We start from the raw sequence: 20,435 nt of genomic DNA, 5'->3' as shown, positions 1-20,435 counted from the left end.
TGGAATATTAGCATGGCCCAATATTCCATGTTTTTATCTTTCTTCCTTCAAATTAAAACAAAGAAAAAAAAAATTCTTATCAAATTGTTGTACCGTTTTATTGAGTAGATTTTTATAATTTGATTGTAAATTAATAAATTATGCGTAAGACTTGTAATTTTAAGAACACATTAGTGAACAGAAAATTCATTAATATTTAAAAATGCATTAATTATAAATGTATAGTATAGCTCTCTAATATAATATTCCAATTCAGAAATAATTATTATATTAACAGCTTAAAGATATTTATAAATAACAATTTTTTTATTTATATTAACACGATTTATTGTAACAAACTCAGTTAATTGTTTTATACGTTTTCCAAATACATTGTTTTAAATTGGAATACTAATTCATGTTAGTGCTTAGTAATAATACTATGGTTGTGCTCGATAATTAAAGCAATGTCTATATATATGTATACATATATATATATGCATATTTATGAACACGAATATGTACCTACATAAATATATATTGTATGTACGTACATTTTTAAAGTTCAATTTACTATCTTTAAGCTGTAAATGTCATTTTTCGAAGCGATAACTAATTCGCATATCTTTTGATCCTTCATTTATTTGTATGTATATGTATATGTATACATTTGTGGCTGTATACATACGTACATACATATGAATTATTATTATATTATTAAAATTAAAATACGCTTTCATATGCGTAAAAATATAACATTTTTTCAGGTAATGACACATGAAAACATATTTGGAATACGAAAGATTCTATATTGGATCGGTAATTGTTTTATAACGAACGAGAGTAATATATTCATAAAAGAATATGTGTAATAAATATGATAATGATGATGATATAAATATAGAGAACAAAGAGTATAAGAGAGAATGCGACAGTGCGAGAGCGAAATTGTTAATGGAAGAAATGTGAAGAAGTCATATATAGAATGTAAAACAGTATGGCTAATAACAATTCTTTAGTAAAAAAAATATAATATACCGTCTTGCGCCAAGAGATAAATCGTCTATTCTGACTTGTCTAAATATAATATTTTTATGAAGCAAAATGGTTGTTTGATTTATTGTGTACTTTCATTATTATAAAACTCAATTAAAACAATTTATTAAAATACACAATTATATCAAAATAAGAACACGACTCGTAAGCATAATTATGAAAACACCTTTTTATTCTTGATGGACATTATACAGAGTATGTTTCAGATGTAATTGTTACCCACAGACATTTTTTGATGTTAACAATAATTAGATGTATATTTTGATATTTTTATCGCTGCAAACTTCTTTCCCCATCTTCCATTTTCGAATTATAAATTAAATTCTCTAATAAGTGACCAATAAAAAAAAGTAAAAAATTAATGTTATAAACACTACAGCGAAATCAGATACAGATAATATAATTGAAGGGATAATGTGCTTCGTAATATCCTCCCTTCAGTTAAGTTATATATTTACAATTATTAGTTCCATTGAGACTGGCATCGATTGTTGTTTAAAAAAAAATAAGTTAACTGCGTTATAGAATAAGATTGGAAGTAAAATCGTGTTTTCCATTAACTAAATTTCACAAGCTTTTCAGCATTGTGTACAGTCTTGATTTGAGTTTATCTGCAAAAATATATAAATATTAATTTTTATTCTATCGATTTTTAACTATAAATTTATATATATAATTATATACAAATTAATATCTGGCTATAATAGACGCTATGCCGAAAAAGCGTATCACAGCGGGAATCTGATCACCATTTTTTTTTTACATGTTTGTGCAATGCCCAATACAAACGATTAAAATATAAGGCATGAATTAACATGTATGCATTTAATTCTAATCTATATCTAAATATTATTAACATAATTTCATATACACTATAGGCATATTGATATTAATAAAATAGAAGTAATAAATGTAAAACTCACAATATTTTTTCCACAATTTGTTGTATACCTAAAATTATTTAGAACTTTTGTTCCTCAAGACCATGCTTGAATAACATGAGAACAGGCACGGATTCATCGTCAATCTCGCGATATTCTAATAACGCAACAATACCATCAATGTCCATAGATTCACCAGTGAAAAATTGTAAGTCATTAAAACGACTTAATATGTCTTTCATTACTTTATTTGTGTTTTTTTTAAAAACTTCTACTTGATCAGGAGCTTGTTCTTCCAACTTTGCTACCAATCTACAAAAATTAAATTAAAAATATTATTATTTAATAAAAATCTAAATTATAATAGAATAAAAAATCAATACTTACTTTTTCATGTAATCTTTTAAATATAAAGTATAAGATTTTTTATCACCAAATGCAAAAGTTTCTTGAAGTCTATGATTCATAACTATATCAACACCAGATTCTACAGATTCATCTGTTCCTTCATCAGCTTCTTCAGCAGATGGGTTAAAACCAGCAATTTCTATGTCACCTGATTTACGAGTAATTACCTAATTATAAAAATAAAAAAGAAATTAATAATATAAATGTTATTGTTAAATTATTTAAAATGTTAATCAAATATAAGTTAAACTTAAATATAAAATAAATTTAGATTGCTAAATATATGGTAAATTCAGGTTACTAGCTAAATATAAATATATGAATGTTAAAATAAGACTAAAAGAATATATACCTTGCCATATACTTCATATAGAACATCATCAACCAATTTTATTTTGTAAGTATCTGAGAACATCTCATCACCTATAATATAAAAATTGAATTAAAATATAAAATTTAATATAATAAAATAAATTATGTAATGCATATATTATTTTATAAAATTGAATCATATAAATTTCATAGAAAATAGTAATAAAAAATGTCTTTATTATAGTAAAAAACTGATCCAAAATTAAAATTTTTCTTTAAAATATTTGTGAAATATCAATTACTTGAAATATTTAATTTGTATTGAAATGAGTCATTTCGAACATATGGAGAGGTTATAAATTAGAATATTAAATATTCAAGTGATACTTCAATAATTTTATAACAATAAATAATTTTAAAAATATGTTTCATTATATATTTATAGATTTATATATTGAAAACTGTAACCAAAATACAGTTTGCAATTATTACTGAAGAAATTTTGACCCTCGTGATAGAAACGTCACTGTAAATCCATCTTTGATCAAGTATAATAATTTATTTTTCTATATAACAAATAATTTGAAAAATATTCGTAATGTATGTTATTTAAAGATACTTTGAATTCACATACCGGTGAAAATATCTTTGTAGATCTTCATGGTGGAAGATGGAGAAAGATTTAATTACAGCTAAACTAAATAAGACTCAGTCACCCGAAAAGAGCGAACCGGAAGGGAGCGCAGTACTCGAAGCTTGAGCCAGCGTCGCTGCACACCATCACAAACAATGTATAAAATAGATCTACTACCTCATGGAATTTTATATATGTAACAATATTTTTTATAAAAAATACTAAATTATTTGCAACAAAAATTATTATTTTAGAAGATATTTAATTATTTCTTATTAATAATTTTTCGATTTTCATGATATGATTTTCACTATGAGATATTAGAGAGAATGCCGAAATGTATTGACTTATATATTAAAAAATATGATTCTATTTAAAAGAATAAAATTAATCTTTCCTTATATATCTATATGTTTTATGAATTTAATAGTCATAAAATATATGTCATTTGAAACTTTAATTTTTATTTAAAATATTTTTTTATGTATTTTATAAAAAATAAACTTGGTTGAAAAATATTCAAAAACATTTAATATTGCGTGACAACTCTTATTATAAAAATATCTCTAGAATTAAGAAAAAATGATATAAAACGCAAAAAAATAATAATTATAATAAAGAATGTAAAAGATAAATATATAAAATTTGATTGAAAAGTATGAAAAATTTTTCTTATTGGAATTTTACATGCTCTCTTTTATTCAATTATATTCTTCTAATGTAAAGTCGAAATTTGAACAAAAATTTATAAAAAAAATCACATACCATTTTCTGTCCAATTATATTTTTATTTATACTTATATTTATTTATATTTATTTTTTATTTATATTACTAATTCGAAATTTAAATACAAATTTTTGCCTTGAAATTTATAGAAAAATTTTACGTGTATAAGAATTGATTGTCAGTACCATCTTACGAGTAATTTTGGAAAGATTTCTAATTTCGAAAAATGGCGCTAAGTTCCAATTTTATTTTAAATATATCTAGCTTTTTTTTTATTTTAGCCTAATTTAAAATTAAAAATTTTAATACTCAAGAGATGGTGCTAATGGTTAATTTTTATTTTATTTCTATCTTTCTTTCTGTATTTTCTTTCCTTGTTTACTTCCTTATATAGTTTCATTTGCAACGATCTAGAAATGGCATTAATGCCACAATTTTTTATCTATTTCCATCCTTTTTTCACTATTTTCTCTTGTTTATACTTGCTTTTTAGCGCGTGATTATAAATGAAGTATCATATGAATTCATTAATTTATAATAATTTCATTCATAAATGATATTTAAATATTTAACAAAATCATATATTATTAATATTATTTTAAAAAATATTAAATTCAAAAATTTGAAAAAAATATAAGTTTATTTTTAGAAATATAATTTACAATATGTTAATTTTCATTATTTGACTATAATTATTTTGAATATTTTTCAAAGAGATGACGCTACTAGTTAAATGCTAAAATAGATAATTATTTAATATTTAATATTTAGCAAATAATATTTTTTTATGAATATATAATTTATATATATATATTTATATTTTCATATATCATATATATTAAATATATATATTTCTATATTTTTATTTATCATGCAATATATAGGTAAAGAAGAATATACAGGTATTTATGAAAGAAAGTAAAAGATATTAGATAGTAGATGGTAGATCTATTTTTATATTTAGTTTATGGTAAAATTGTACAAACTTCGATAAAATCCTTATTTTTAGTTCCGGTTTAAAGTATATCAAATATTTTAGTGTAATTATATTAATATTTATGTCTAATTTTTAATTTATAATTCACGAAGTAATATGTTTTAATTAAATAAAATTCCTAATACTGATATTAATTGCTTATAATCATTTCTCCTATTTATCATATATTTCATATTTTTATTAAATATATTCAATTTATTATTTGAATAAGGATATAAGGAAAAGCTCATTTTATGCTGTATAACAAATTGTTAAGTTATAATTGTTTGTTGCATAACTATTTTCAAATTTCATATGATCAATTATCGTTTCTATTTGTAAGATTTACTTCCGGTTTCCAAGAAAGCATTTGTGGGCATGCTGTTTGGAGTGCAATCTTAGCAACAAACTAATTTCTTTTTACGTTTAAAAAATAAATATTGAAAACTTAAATCTTATTGAACGTATATTGTATAAGAAGCAATAAAAATGGAAAACGGTCAAGAGGAGAACAAAGCTGAAACTGTAATAAGTGATGCTGTTGATAACGAGGTTAAGAATGAAAAGCCGGTTTCTGACGAAAATGCTATCAAACAAACATCTGATGAACCATCTAGTGAACTTTTGGAAAAAATAAAAAATCAAATCGAGGTATTATTTTATAAATAAAATTATTAATTATTAGAAGAATAATTATTAGAAGAATATGACTCATGTATGAGTCATATGTCACTATATATTTCTTGAACGCAAAGAAAAAATTTATAATATTTAATAATATAAATTGCTATATTGTTACTAAAGTAAAATTTTTTGTGTTTTTAGTTTTATTTTGGAGATGTGAATATGCAAAGAGATAAATTTCTCATTGAACAAACAAAATTGGATGATGGTTGGGTTCCTATGACTGTTATGCTAAACTTTAAAATGTTAGCCTCTATGAGTCAAGAGCCTGATGTTATATTAAAAGCTATAGAATTAAGCAAACTTATGGAAATATCTGAAGACAAGAAAAAAATTCGTCGTTCTCCAAAATGTCCTTTGCCAATATATAACGAGGAATATAGAAAAGCACAAGAAGCTAGGACTGCTTATGTAAAAGGATTTCCTTTACAAGATACCAATATTGAAAAACTTAAAACATTTTTCAGTGCTTATGAACCATTTGAAAATATTGTTGTAAGTATTCGACTTTTATATGATAAAAATGATTTTCAGATAAAGAAAAAACTTGCAAAAAAATGATTTTAGATTTTCAAATATTTTTTTTTATTTGATAGATGAGAAAATATCAAGATAAGGGAAAGAAGTTACAATTCAAGGGTTCCATTTTTGTACAATTCAAAACTCTAGAAGATGCAAAAGCTTTTATGGCTAGAGAATCTATAAAATATGGAGACACTGAATTGATTAGAAAGTGGTCGTAAGTTAATCAAACTATTTGATCCTTATTAAAGTTTCTATGAAATTATACATTTATATAATTTAAAATGTTAATATTTTAGAGCTGACTATAGTGCAGAAAAAGCTAAAGAAACAGAAGATAGAAGACAAAAACGATCAGAAATGAAGGCAAAGAAAAGTGAATCTGTTAGTATAGAAAATTTTATTTCTTACATTATATTTATTTTAGAGATGAGAGAAACACAATATGAAAATAACTCATTTTCAGATGAAAGATAAGGAAGATGATGAAAGTGGTGAAGAGGATGAAAATGAAAAGGATATTTCATTACCAAAAGGTTGTGTGATTCACTTTATTGATGTACCTGAAAAATGTACAAGAGAGGATATTAAAGAACGTTTAGGTGAACTAGATGCAAATATTGCATTTGTTGATTTTAAAATAGGTGATAAGGAAGGATGGGTTCGTTTGCAGGAAGAAAATACTGCAAAGACTATAATTGATAAAATGACGGATAATCAAGTGAGTGTTTTGTTATTCCTTAAACTTTAATATTAGTTCATGTCGACTTATTTTATTGATTTTTTTTTTTTGTTTTCATAAGATATTGATTCAAGATAAAACAGTTACTTGTCGCGTTCTTGAAGGGGAAGAAGAAGAGAAATATCTCACAAAAGCAAAAACACAAATAGTAAATACAAGGCAAAAATATAATAAAGGAAAGAAAGGCAAGAAAGGTCAGTATAATAAGATAATGCTAAATAATAATTTTAAAATTAAAATAGTATTATCTTTATAATGATGCTTTGCCATGCTAATACCGAAAGATCATGCTAATATGCTTTGGATCTTGATGAGTTAAACTTCAAAAATAACTGAATATTTTTAATTATGTTTTTTAAATTTTAAAATAAAATTATATATATGTTAAATTGATAAAAATTATATATTTGTAGGTCGTAATACGCGAGGTCAAAGAAAAAGGCGTAACAGTGACAACAATGATCTGGTTCCTAATAAAAAGGCTGCTATCGAGTAATTAAAAAATGATATTTAATTTGAAAAAACTAAAAATGTTCTATACACATGTATATTAATCATATTTTTATTATACGGACACTTATGTGTAAAATATGAAAAGATAGGAAGCTACTTACCTTAAGCGCATATTTTTTGTTATGCTTAATAACAGTGTGTATTATTTATATAAGGATAAAAGTACAACGCTGTTTATATTTGTAAATTGTACATTATTTCATTAGTCCCATGCATAACTTAACACGTTCGATTATAGGATAAGATTAATTATAAAATTAATTATATAATTCCATTGGAAATGAAAATGTATTTAGAAATCAGCATTTTATTGTTTTACAGTGAAATTTACAAAGTGTTTTTTTATTACTAATTTGCTACTTAAATTTCACTGTTATGTGCTTGATAACCCGTTCACACAACCGTTAACGGAATAGTCATAATGTGCTGACGATTCGTACCATTTCCAAAATTTGACGAATATTCTTTCTTTTTATTTTTTTATTGGGAAATTATGTATTGAAAATGATCGAAATCGATAGTACAGTTACGCAACACCGTGCATAGTATGATTGCTATCTAAAGTACAATGTTATGTCCTTATTCATACCAATACGCTTTCATTACTTCATGTGCCTCAAAAAATGCATACACTCGATTAAATAAATTCGACTATATTAAACAAGTGTTATCTTTTTACACGATGATGGAAATTTCATCTGCTAAAGCTCATGATGTTTTTCCTTTTTCAGAGGGGAAAATTTTTTTCCTCGCATATACATCAATCTTAATAGAATGATTGTAAATGTATTGTACGTTAATATGTCTCGGTAATCAGTCTGGATTATGTGTATTAAAGAATGAATTTTTAAAGATTAATAATTTTAAAATGAAATTTATGTGGATAATATATATTCAAAGTATTAGCAATATTTAATTTTATTAATTAATGGAAGAACAATGATTATAAATAATATGTAATATTATATTGTAGAAAAGATTACAAAGAAATAAATTTTTTTTATGTTTTATGTAAGAAATGGTATTAAAATATCATTATATATGAATATTAATTATATTATTTTTAAAATAATATTTAAACAAAAAATAAATCTCTTTGTAATACTATATTAACTTTTGTAAATCCAATTCAATAATTTTTTAATACGTAATAACAAATTCAATTTGAAAAATTCTGTAAAGATGAACGATATTTGCATAAACACGAACGTAATCTCACCTTAGATTATTTGGTCGAAGAGATTTACGTATAATTTAATTTAAAAGAAATCGTATTTCATCTTTACGATTATGTTTTGAGCATATATTTTCACTAAAGAACTTCATTGAGAACTCAATGCTTCCGCAAGTATCGTGGAGTTCTTTATAAACTGAACTATATTAAAAATGTATATAATTTTCATCTGTTTTCTTTAACTATTTAAATCTTAAACTTTCACATAGCATTCGCATAAATTTTCAATGCGAAGAACTGGTCTTTTACATTGTATTGAATACGTAAATATAATTTTTTTCACTTTTTTCTTTATTTTTTTAATTGTGAATGATATCAAGATGATGAAGAGATAACTGCGTCTTTCTTTAAATATTTCATTAGATCATTTACTATGATAAAATAGAACAAAATTTATAATAGAGAATATTTTAATAAGAAATAGTTTTTTTATTTTTTCTCTAATAAGAATAATAATTTAAGAATAAATAAAATTAGTAAAGGATTTATCTACAAATTTTATTTTTGATTAAAAAAATCATATTAATCATCACATTTACAATATCAACTACGCAAAATTATCGTCGTTTAAAATTTAGAATTAATTTTTAATCGTCTTTTTCATATTCTTTATGAATCATACATGTTACATAGATGTTATTTAATTGATTATCTGTGCGAATTTATGCATGATTTGAAATAGAAAAGACTGATTTTTTTAAGTTGCACAAAAACGGAGATAGGAATCTTTCGTGAGCTTAATATCAGAATTATCAATTATATCAGAAATTATGTTGGTCATGTAATTCATTTTGGATGTCAGCTAAGAGAAAAAAGAACATTATTGTAGGACAGTTATATTGTTAACTTGTGAATTTTTATTATCAATTTTGTTTCTTTTTTTAAATAAAATTGATAAATAAAAAAAAAGAAAATATTTTCTCTATAATATCATTTACTATCACGTTTAAGATAAGTTAAGATAGATTTTAAAATTTATTTCCATTTATTTTCATAAGTATATAATAAAAAAATAAGTAAAAATAAAAGATGTGTATGTTTGATATATTTGTTCAATAATATATTTATAGAAAAACAAATATCGATAATAAACATTTGAAAAATATCTCATCGTTAGTTAACAACACAGTTTTTATAGTTATCAAATTTAATATTTTTTTTTTTTTAAAGAACTTATTTTAAATTGAATTAATTCATTATGAATCGCCTTGTGTAACACATGACTTTGATAATATCTCCTGAAAGAAATATATCACATTCTATAAAGGAACGTACTCAAATATTAAATATTTTGAGTCCTATGTGCATAATCGAGGAACAATAGTCTTTCAAGCCCTCCTTTAAAGCACTTTGTCTTTTTTAATAACATATGGCAGTTATCGCTGTTTACACATCAGAATAATTAGAGAATACTTAACATAGAATTGAATGACGCTTTGAATTCATTTTCCTTTAGAGTTTACGTTAACAAGTGTTGAAAAAAACACCGAAAGTTTTTCAATTTTTTATCGATGTTTCCACTATAATCCAAGAAAACAATTTTCTTTCTGTCAACTTGAGCTTTGTCATTGAACATTTCTTCTAATTCACATCTCAAAACTTGGATTCGCCATTCGCTTCAAAATCAACGAAAGTCACCTTCTTGTTCTTCATGTTGCCCTCTAAGGGCAACCCCTAATGCTATACGGATATTTCTTGTATTTGCACACGTTTTTTAATGGTATTGGTGCCACTAGCAGTACTTAAAGAGCTGGTTGTTCTTGTGGGTGGTTTTGGAGGAATGGGATCTTTGTGAATGGCATTGCTGGTCCCGTGACCAGCTTTCTGTTCACTTTTAAATTGTTCGTCAACTTCTGTCGATTGACTCTGGACAATTTGTTGATGTTCCTGTATAGAGGGACTTCTTGCAAGGGTAGTGTACGATGGTGGTGGTTCTTGGGCTGGTCTGGGACTGTCTGGAGCTTTTATAGACGACCTGGTAGTCATTGGTAGAGATTCTTGACCGTTTGGTGTACAATCCATGGCTGCCCTTTTTTTGTCTCGATCCCTCTGATAGTAAATGCCGGCGAATATCAACATATTGAGCACCAACAGAATGCAACCGACTCCTACGGTGATTGCCAGAGCTGTTGTAGTGCTATAGTAATGACGAGAAGCCAGTCTTTGCAACAATTCAGCGTCGTCTTCTGAATCATCCAGGATTGGGGTAATATCCTCGGTGATACTGTCATCTCCTGTAGTTGTACTGCACGCTGTTGTAGACGAGGCGCTGGCTTTAGTTGTTCCTACGAGGGGTAAGGGTGTGTACCATTCGTCTCGAACTGGTCCTAAAAAATTCAACAATTTCTTAATTAATTTAATCTATTGATTGAATTATGTTATATTATTTATAACATGTAAATCGAATATAATATTTTATAAATTTAATGTAATCGATACAGAACAGAGATCAACATTATCTGAGATAAAAATTTTATCTTTCTTTTTACCTGCATAAAAATGATCGCCTCTTTCTCGAAAATGATGGTGACGCATAGAAACATCATCGTCGCCGGGTCGATGAAGTTGAGGTATTAAGTTTAGCCAAACCGCCATTTTATGACCCCGATAATGGCTCTTCATTTTTGGTTTCATAGCTAAAATAATTTATCATAACATGTAACTCGATAATAATCAATAATATGTATCTATCACTCAAAAAATACATGTATATATACACAAAAAAGATAATAAAAAAAAAAAAGAAAATGAGAAGAAGAAGAAACTTACCAATTGTGAGATATTGTTGAGTACCAGTCTCGTATTGCTCCCACGTAAGGCCACGATATCGCGTTTTTTCCTTCGGCGTACCGTAATCCACTGACTCGATTTTGTGCGGCTCATTCGGATTGCCAGTCTTCGCGAAATTCGTGAAAAATGTGAGAACGGCTTCGGCGACGGTTTGATCCTGGCGAGAATAATTCCGCGAGAAGAAAGCTCCTCCGCCCACCAACGGAAGACCGAAGATATACGATATATCCTCGCCACGAATACTGCCCAGACGCTGGAACAAAATGATTTCGCCCGGTAATATAATGTTTGAAAATCCAGAGATGGATTCTTCGTAAGAGATTTTTCAAACGAGGAACGAGGTGTAGAGAGATATTGAAATTCGAGTAAGAAATCTTTCTAAGAGAATTTGAGAATTGAAAAATTTCAATCTTCCTTTTATTTTGTATGCACCTTTACTTTCGTCGAATCGAATATTTTATTACACGTCTTGCTCGTATTGGCTACAGATATATTTTTAACACGATTTATAGAGAGCATCGTTAATCGTAACGACGTTCTATGCGACGAAGAGTTAGCCATGACACCGGAACTTATTAAATGAGGCCGCCTTTCAGTAGCGCGGGGCTCGACTTCCTTTCAATTAAATTTTGCTTTGTGCGTACACAGTCGGTCATACCGTGGCAAGCAAACGCGCTAAATCGCTATTAAACGTGGCCCGCAGGCTAAACTTGTTAACTTCAAGTTCCTGCCTCTTTTGACACTTTCAACATTTCGCCTATAGCGCGACTACGAGAGATAAATTAGATAGTGTCGTTGACTTCGCTTCAAATAAACGGGTATAGTTGTGCGTATCACATCCTGCATCAGTTAAATTAAAATTATCGTTTATTCGATTTTGTATTTGTATAAATTTGAATAGATTCGATAAAATTAATCGACAGATTTAACAAAAATTAGGAAGGAAATAGTTCCATTCTATTAAATTCTATCATAAAATTTTTTAATTCTCCCTCTTTTCACGACATCGATTTCCATCTTGGTTATCTTCAAGTTTTCTGCTCTGCCCTCTCCGTGTCCCTAACCACTGGCCATGATTTCACGATGAAGCAGCTACTGATCTAATCAAATGCCTCGAGAGTTTGGCGGATGGGCCCTCGCGTTATCCCGCAAGTCTCCAACCGTGTAAATTAAGCGTGACGCTGCGCTGAAACTTGCCCTCGTCGAATCTCGAAAGTTTGCGTTATTAAATCGATCCATCCGCCTGGCCGGTTTATTAAACCATCTGGCGCGATGATATTTTTCAAATGGTAATGTCCCTTCGACAATTCAGTAGGGAAATTCGTCGTTTCAAGAGGTTTATTTTAATTTCGCGAAACAAGGAAAATTGTAATAACAACGGATTAAAAATTCAATGGATTTTCAGTTTCATCCATTTAACGTGGATATAATGTGTTTTTTTTAAATTTATCTCCTATGATCAATCGTACATTGATTTGATTAGTCAGTCGAGTATGATCTTATATTGCTTGCCTGACCGTACGCTGACGTAATCTCCTTAGAAACATTCGATCGAGCAAGTGGAATATACCCCTGATTGATCAGCCAAGTAAGGTTGAAAAAGAAGAAAGGTTTTGAATCCTCTAGTTAGCAATTTCTTCAAGCTATTTTTAAATTGATAAAGAAAAAGAAAATATACAATGAATGTTTAAGTAATATTATAAATAGTGTGGAAATTATTTTTATCTTCAATTATTATTAGAACTATCTGACAATATTAATCTGTTTGTTTAACCAGGATTTTATTTTGCTTTTATTTTGATCAGTAGATAAATTTATTCTACTTGCTCGACTCTTGCTTTGATTTATTTTGTCCATTCAATTCTATTATTATTTTTATTAATTCATTTAATTGATCAATGCAAGAGAAAACTTGTACAAAGCTATATGCAGAATTACCATACTACCTACTTATTTTGTTATGTGGAAGGGGAATGTGCTGTATACTTAAGAAATTTCGCGAAAAATCAAAGAAATGCGTGTAAACATCGTTGCCACGAAGGAAAAAAGACAACTTTCCTGAGAAATAAGTTTACATCAGGAAGTGATTCAAAGAGGCAAGGGTTTACTTTCGACATTTTATTCGGGCGTTTCAATCGTTAGACGATTCCTTCTTTTAAATTACTTTCAACATCTGTCATGTTCTTATTTAATATTAAAATAGTAAAGAATTGAAATCTGAAAATCTCGAGCGATACAGATAAATAATCTTTTTATACTCACGTTCTCTTGTACTCTTGGTGCATTCCTTGTTATCTGATTGCATGCACGATTCGTTCATATTCATTTTTCTATTGATACTTCTTTTGAATTAAAATTTTGAAATAAATATAAAGAAGCTAATATTATAAATTTCAATCATTTCAGTTATAAATATAATCTATTTGAAAGATACTTAATTTAATGTTAAAAAAAAAGACTCTTTAAAATATTCCTCTTAGCATTTTCCTAACTTGTATCCTAACTTAAAAGAAAATTAAAATCATTTTTATAATTTCTCCACGAATTTTCCAGCGATTTGAATTTATATTTTCCACAAAACATTCACAACCTCCTTTAAAAAAAGATGTCAACGTTGTTCACAACAAACCTGCAACATCCCGCTCTCCTTGGTCTGATGACTGAAGTGATAAAAGTACGTTTTGGCACCCCTTCTGGCGTGATAAAAAGCAATCCTCATGAGAGGAGCAACGGTGTGGCCGTCGCTCAATGCCTCCATGGTCGAGTCCCTTATGATAATAGGATGCAAGATAGGCTTGTCCCAATCCGTGTACTCGTTCCTCACCGCCGAGAATATCTCGTTCAAGTGGTAAACGTAAGCGTTCCGGATGAACGTTCTTAAGATTCGATTTCGATGATCCTCCTCGAAACCGTATTGTATGTCGTTCTCGTTGAAGTCGAGATTCGACTCCGTGGTCGATACACCGAGGATCAGAGGTACCTTGATGAACGTGTCACTGGCTCTCTCCATGTCCAACCCCGGATCGGGATTGTTTTGGTCCACTGGCAAGCCTGGCCCAATCCGTGGCACGAATCTGAAAACGGGGCGACGAATTAGATTGGGCGGCGATTCATAGCGGTTTTTAAATTAAATCGTAGCCGAGTTTGGATCAATAAGATGCGAGGCCAACAATGGTGACGCGTGCATTGACTGTGCTTGCCGATTACGACGTTTTGACTCGATAAAATAAATATGTGTATTTTGATTCGAGTGTTGGGATACAGGGATCGATAGCGTGGGATTTGGGGATGAAAAGATATTATAAGTGGATCAATTTTATGAAGAGGTTCAATATAGGTAATTTTTGTTATTAAAATCAAGGTAACAATTAATATAATAATTATTATTAAAAATAAAATTGAATTTATTTCTGTGTATAAATATATTAAATCAATATTCTTAAAATAATCAGAGTGATGTTCATTGTTTATTAATTTATTATAAATTTTAATTGTAATAATGATTAAAAATGAAGTTTGAAGAATTGGTTTTATTTTAAATTTTAATGGTTCATTAATTAATGAAATAAAATAAGAAAATATGATTAATATTCCATTTAGAAAAATTAGTGTTATTAAAATTAATAATGAATTTATTGAACATATAGAAAATATTATTATGGAGATAAAAATTGAATAAGAAATTAAATAAATTAGTAGAATTGAAGGTTTATTAAAAATATTATTTAAATAAATTGTTAAAATTAATGAAATTATTGAAGATATTGTAATTTTTGATAAGATGATGATTGTTGATATGATAAATTTATCAAAAAATAGTTTAACTTTAAAAATGATAATTTTGGGAATTATCGATATTTATTTATTTAATAAATTTTTTTGAAATTTTAGATAAATTTAGCTAAAATATTATAATGATATATAATTTTACCGATTTTTTATTACGTTTGGCTCGTGATGATGATATATAAATGTATTTATGGAAATTTAATCAAAAATTTTCGATAGTTCACATTGATTTTAATAAAATTCTAAATCGAAGGAAATATAGAAGATATCATGGATCTGATAATTTTTTAAATAATTCTTAATTTTATGTTTAAGTAAAAGAGGATAATGTGAAGATTAAGAAAGTTAAAGTATAGAGAGTTGATAATAAAATTCTAAAATTTTTTCTTTCCAAGAAACGTAAATGTTCCAATCGACATTAATTTTATAACACATGTTCTATGATTCCTTAAACAACATTAAACGTAATAAAAATATGGTAATAGTATGAAATAGGATCAGACGTTTTTAAGGGGAAATCAGGCGAATTTTATTGGATCCTTTCGTGCAGAAAGCAATAATATCACTCCAACTTCTTCATTCCGGCCAGGTAATCCAGGGAGGAAGTTTTACATGAAATTTACGGGTGGGGAGTGATATTCATGGATGTTAGATCAGCCTCGAATCAAGATCGTAAAGAGTTACTATCTTACCGGATTTCCGGCAGTTCAACAGCCATCAGCTCACGGAGAGGAACGCCGCGTAGACAATCGGCAATATCTTCGTCGTTCTCCGTCGAACATCCTATTTGCTCCCCCACTTTCAAGCGTAGGTCGTTCGGATCGTGAACGGACGCCCACGGGCTTAATGCTGACCCACTCGATAACACGACGCGATGAAACAGACCTGCGATCATTCATCCAATATATTATTTCAAAAATCGAATAATTTTGAATTGGATGAAGAAGACGCACGCTCTTCTGAATCAAGATTTACCTTGATTATATATAATTTTGTTAAAATTAACAATTTTTCTTGAAGAGGACAAATTCCATATTTAGAAGTTACGTCTGATCAATAGGTCTACTTTAACTACTGAAAGAATTAACGAACCGATCGATTTTGAGCTTCGTTACAGTAATTGTTATTAATAGTACTTGTAATATTTATATTTTACCCTTTTGTTTGCAATATATTATGCATTCTATACGCCCCATAATTACAATAAACAAGATTCGATACGTTTCAGTGTTATTCGATAGGCGTGTCTGATCAATATCGTTAGTTTCTACTGTATCCACATATGATACTAATATATCCCCGGTCTAAAATTTCTTTCTACAAACTGTTTTGCTATTTTCACATATTGGCTCTAATTCCAGATATAAGAATTCCAGATATAAATAAGTTCATCGAAACGAACACGAGGATAAATTACGGCGAAAATAGGTAGGAACGTTCTTCTCGATCGTCTCGAGTGCCATATCGGTTATAATATCTTTGAAGAAAGAACGCATTAAAGTCGGTGGTGGAGAAGGAGGCCCGGATATATCGAAGTTATTACATCAACACGGGAAAGTCGTTATCCAGGATGGCTCAAAGAGATTTACGCGATAATAAAAAGGAAATATTCAAGGAAAGTGAAACGACAGGCGGCGACGAATTATGGCAGTGGTGGAACATGCTGTAAAACTGTAATCTACCTACACTGAATGGAACATCAATTTATCGCGCCTTTTACGAGAGGAATATTTTATACGAGATAGTTTGCATCTCGCGCTAAAACGAATAATTAGTTTTAAAGCGGGCCACTCCTTCCTACATTTAATCATCTTGCAGACGCTCTTGTTTTTATACCTTTTTGAAAAATCATATTCAAACAGTTGGTTGGATATTATCAGTTGCGAAATATATAATTTTTGCGAACACGATTAAAGAAGTGGAAATTGGAGATTTGATTTGTTCTTCCAATTCTTGTAAATTTTTCTATTATATTTTAAATATTTTGCAGCTTTTTATGCATCGTGCGATTATTTGGAAAATTTTTTATACGTTTAAATTTTGTATATTTGCAATTTAATTATTACAATGGAACAATAGGATCTTTTAAATGTAGAATTGATATATTGTTGGTGTTAATATTACATTGTAGTTTTTTTCTGTTGTATTTATATTATTTAGATACTGTTATATTTTTCGAAAAGTAAATTTTATCACTGCAATAACTATTATTCATCCGCAACATTATATTGATTTTAACTTACGACTATCTATTGTCGTTATTATTATTTAGGTTAGCATTAATTGCAATCTCCCCTCGTCGTACCCTCCTATATTTCGATATCCATTTTAATAATAAACCATTCGACAGGATTGCAAACGATAAACAATCGTTCAATTTCAATACAACGACACAACATTCCGTTAACTTATTGCAGGAACGTAAATTTTAAATTTTAAACAAAACAATCCTCCTCTCAACTTCTAATCTTTAATTAAATCAAACACGATGAAAGAAACTAATCCCTTACTTTGCATAATTTTTAAATAATTAATAAAAAATTAATTCTCTTAAACCATATTGTTATTTCAGATTCTAATTTGCAGAAAAAAAAATAATAAAAATAAACTTTTAAAATTAATAAACATCCAACTCTAAGTATTATGATGCTTAATCTTAAATGAAAAAAAAAAAGAAAAAGACAGGAGGAAATAAAAGTAAATCTTGATGAAAGATAGAAAAAAAAGGACAGGAAAAAAGTCTCGGTTTCGTTCCACGAGGATTTGACGGGGTCGTAAAGATGGCGAGCCGAAAGAATATCGAAAACCTCTAAAGCATCGGTGACTTGACGCGGAAATGTTGCAAAGGGAAGGGTATTCGGATTAATCCCGGCGATGCAAGGGGGATGCCGAGGGGAAATACGATGCAATACGTGTCCAATGTAAATATCCTCCGCCTCGTCGAATCCAAATATTTGCCTTTTACAATTTTGTATCCGCTCACTCTCGACTAACGCCGTCCAACTATCGCTATAATTTTCGGCCAGGCCGATGTTTGCACGAGACAACTGGGAGCCAGGACGCCGATATTCTCTCCTCCTCCTCCTCCCCCCCCCTGTATCCACCGTTCGTTCGCCACTCTTCTTCTTTTCGATGAAAACTTGATACCGTGCCACGAAAGGTTAATATTCATCCGTGAAATCTTCAAATCAGACCTACGATTTGATATATTTTCTCTTTTTCTTTGTTCCTTATCCTTGTATTTTTTATCTGGAAGAGCATAATTTATAAATAAATTTTTTGAATATATATGTAATGCAATATGCATCCCAAAAAATATAAATTTTTAACCAATTCCAAGAAAGAAAAAAATGTTTGAAAGAAAATATTCTGTCGAAAAACATTTGGTGAGAAAATTAAGAAAGTATTCCTTATCCTTGTATTTTCTATCTGGAAGGACGTAATTTATAAGTGAAAATAATAATAAATATAAATAATAATAATAATTTTTTGAATACGTATGTAATGCAATATGCATCCCAAAGAATATAAATTTTTAACCAATTCCAAGAAAGAAAAAAATGTTTGAAAGAAAATATTCTGTCGAAAAACATTTGGTGAGAAAATTAAGAAAGTGTTTCTTATCCTTATATTTTCTATCTGAAAGAGCATAATCTATAAGTGAAAATAATAATTTTTTGAATACGTATCCCAAAGAATATAAATTTTTAATCAATTCCAAGAAAGAAAAAAATGTTTGAAAGAAAATATTCTGTCGAAGAACATTTGGTGAGAAAATTAAGAAAGTGTTCCTTATCCTTGTATTTTCTATCTGGAAGGACGTAATCTATAAGTGAAAATAATAATTTTTTGAATACGTATGTAATGCAATATGCATCCCAAAGAATATAAATTTTTAATCAATTCCAAGAAAGAAAAAAATGTTTGAAAGAAAATATTCTGTCGAAAAACATTTGGTGAGAAAATTAAGAAAGTGTTCCTTATCCTTGTATTTTCTATCTGGAAGGACGTAATAATAATTTTTTGAATATATGCAATATACGAGATAAATTTTTAATCAATTCCAAGTGTTTGAAAGAAAATATTCTGTCCAAAAAACATTTGGTGAGAAAATTAAGAAAGTTAAAGTAATTTAAAATAATTGAAAATCGTATTCGTTTCTATCAAAGTTTCTCAAGAATATATATTAGAACGTTTGTCAAATTACAGAGAATTATTAAATCGACATGGTATTTAACGATACTGGAAGCAAGCAACGTTCCATTACCACTCATCTTGCGGATTATATATATCAAACTGCTTCGAATTCCCTTCGAGGCTATATAGAATATTCAAAACTTGCCTCAACTTTCCCCGGCGAGCTATCCCAAAAATCTTCTCGTAGCATGGAGCATTCAAACTCCCCCTTCTATTTTCTATAAGCGCACAGAGAGAATCAGCCCGATTATTTCAATCACGCGCCACCCCTAAATATCGGAACTTCTTACTTTAACGACCGATTCTTGTTGGCAAGCCCGGCCCATGAATTATAATGGGACGAACGTTAATTTCAAAGTGTTGGAACTCGAGCGAAGAACACTCTGCACCATTATCGATTCGTTCCTCAGCCTCGATTAATTAACACTTCTCGATAACCCATCTTGTCATTTCCGCTCTTCAAAGAAAAATCTTTTCTTCTTCTTCTTCTTCTTTTACCAATTTGCACGTTTAGCCTCGACGATCTATATTTGAGCAATGCAGTAAAATTTTATGCTAGGAGAAGAAATATAGTTTCTTTTTCTCTTTTAGTAGACGAGGAATCGATATTCTTCAATTCGAAAAAAAGAAAAAGTTTTTTCTTTTTCTAATTTGCACGTTTGGTTTCCATCATCTTTTACGCGAGGAACGTAAGATTTTATTTGAAGAGAATTTTTTTAATCGGTGGAGAGAAAGGGAGAGAAAAAAAGAGATAAAGAGATTTTCTTTTGGATAAAATGTAAATGAGCTTAAGGGAGGCTATTGGCGGGGGATGGAAATGGAAGAGGTTTTTAGAATTTGTATACTTTTCGTTAGAAAGTTTGGCAAGGATTAAGGATTAAGGCGAAACAGGAAGTAGTGATAAGGTGGTGATAAGTTTCTTTTTTTTCAAAGTGGTTTCTTAACAATATGCGATTTTTAGCAATTTTATTGGAGAGAAGAAAAGTGTGTT

At 28.5% G+C, this 20,435-nt stretch overlaps 3 protein-coding genes and 1 non-coding gene across 9 annotated transcripts in view; 2 read left to right on the top strand and 2 right to left on the bottom strand.

Moving 5' to 3' along the window:
- Positions 1 to 1,180: 1,180 nt before the first annotated feature.
- LOC411832 (translationally-controlled tumor protein homolog) lies at positions 1,181 to 3,421 on the bottom strand. Its single transcript, XM_395299.7, has 5 exons — positions 3,271 to 3,421; positions 2,677 to 2,747; positions 2,304 to 2,491; positions 1,959 to 2,228; positions 1,181 to 1,646 (listed from the first exon to the last, which is right to left on the bottom strand). The coding sequence occupies exons 1-4, from the start codon at positions 3,296 to 3,298 to the stop codon at positions 1,997 to 1,999; spliced, it is 519 nt and encodes a 172-aa protein (XP_395299.2). The 5' UTR covers positions 3,299 to 3,421; the 3' UTR covers positions 1,181 to 1,646; positions 1,959 to 1,996.
- Positions 3,422 to 5,297: 1,876 nt separating this feature from the next.
- Positions 5,298 to 8,094, top strand: LOC411833 (la protein homolog). Its single transcript, XM_395300.7, has 7 exons — positions 5,298 to 5,624; positions 5,799 to 6,152; positions 6,254 to 6,396; positions 6,479 to 6,563; positions 6,646 to 6,900; positions 6,983 to 7,115; positions 7,335 to 8,094. The coding sequence occupies exons 1-7, from the start codon at positions 5,463 to 5,465 to the stop codon at positions 7,415 to 7,417; spliced, it is 1,215 nt and encodes a 404-aa protein (XP_395300.3). The 5' UTR covers positions 5,298 to 5,462; the 3' UTR covers positions 7,418 to 8,094.
- LOC113219022 lies at positions 7,172 to 7,262 on the top strand. The gene has a single exon (XR_003305378.1). It is a non-coding gene; the product is annotated as a small nucleolar RNA U6-53/MBII-28 (small nucleolar RNA).
- A 1,628-nt stretch (positions 8,095 to 9,722) lies between the features above and the next one.
- The window catches only part of NLG-5 (neuroligin 5), a 223,498-nt gene continuing 212,785 nt past the window's right edge, over positions 9,723 to 20,435 (bottom strand). For 4 of the 6 annotated variants that reach the window (XM_016913850.2, XM_006561563.3, XM_006561564.3 and 1 more), the window contains 6 exons: positions 15,940 to 16,132; positions 14,088 to 14,532; positions 13,721 to 13,753; positions 11,438 to 11,711; positions 11,158 to 11,304; positions 9,723 to 10,995 (listed from right to left, as the gene is read on the bottom strand). In XM_016913850.2, the coding sequence (XP_016769339.1) occupies positions 10,349 to 10,995; positions 11,158 to 11,304; positions 11,438 to 11,711; positions 13,721 to 13,753; positions 14,088 to 14,532; positions 15,940 to 16,132 (1,739 nt within the window). In that variant the 3' untranslated portion in view covers positions 9,723 to 10,348. 6 annotated transcript variants of the gene reach the window in all.

The sequence above is a fragment of the Apis mellifera genome, linkage group LG9, assembly GCF_003254395.2.
Source record: "Apis mellifera strain DH4 linkage group LG9, Amel_HAv3.1, whole genome shotgun sequence".
NCBI classification, from domain to species: domain Eukaryota; kingdom Metazoa; phylum Arthropoda; class Insecta; order Hymenoptera; family Apidae; genus Apis; species Apis mellifera.
The sequence above is the reverse complement of the archived record's forward strand: the minus strand, read 5'-3'. Positions and strand labels throughout refer to the sequence as shown.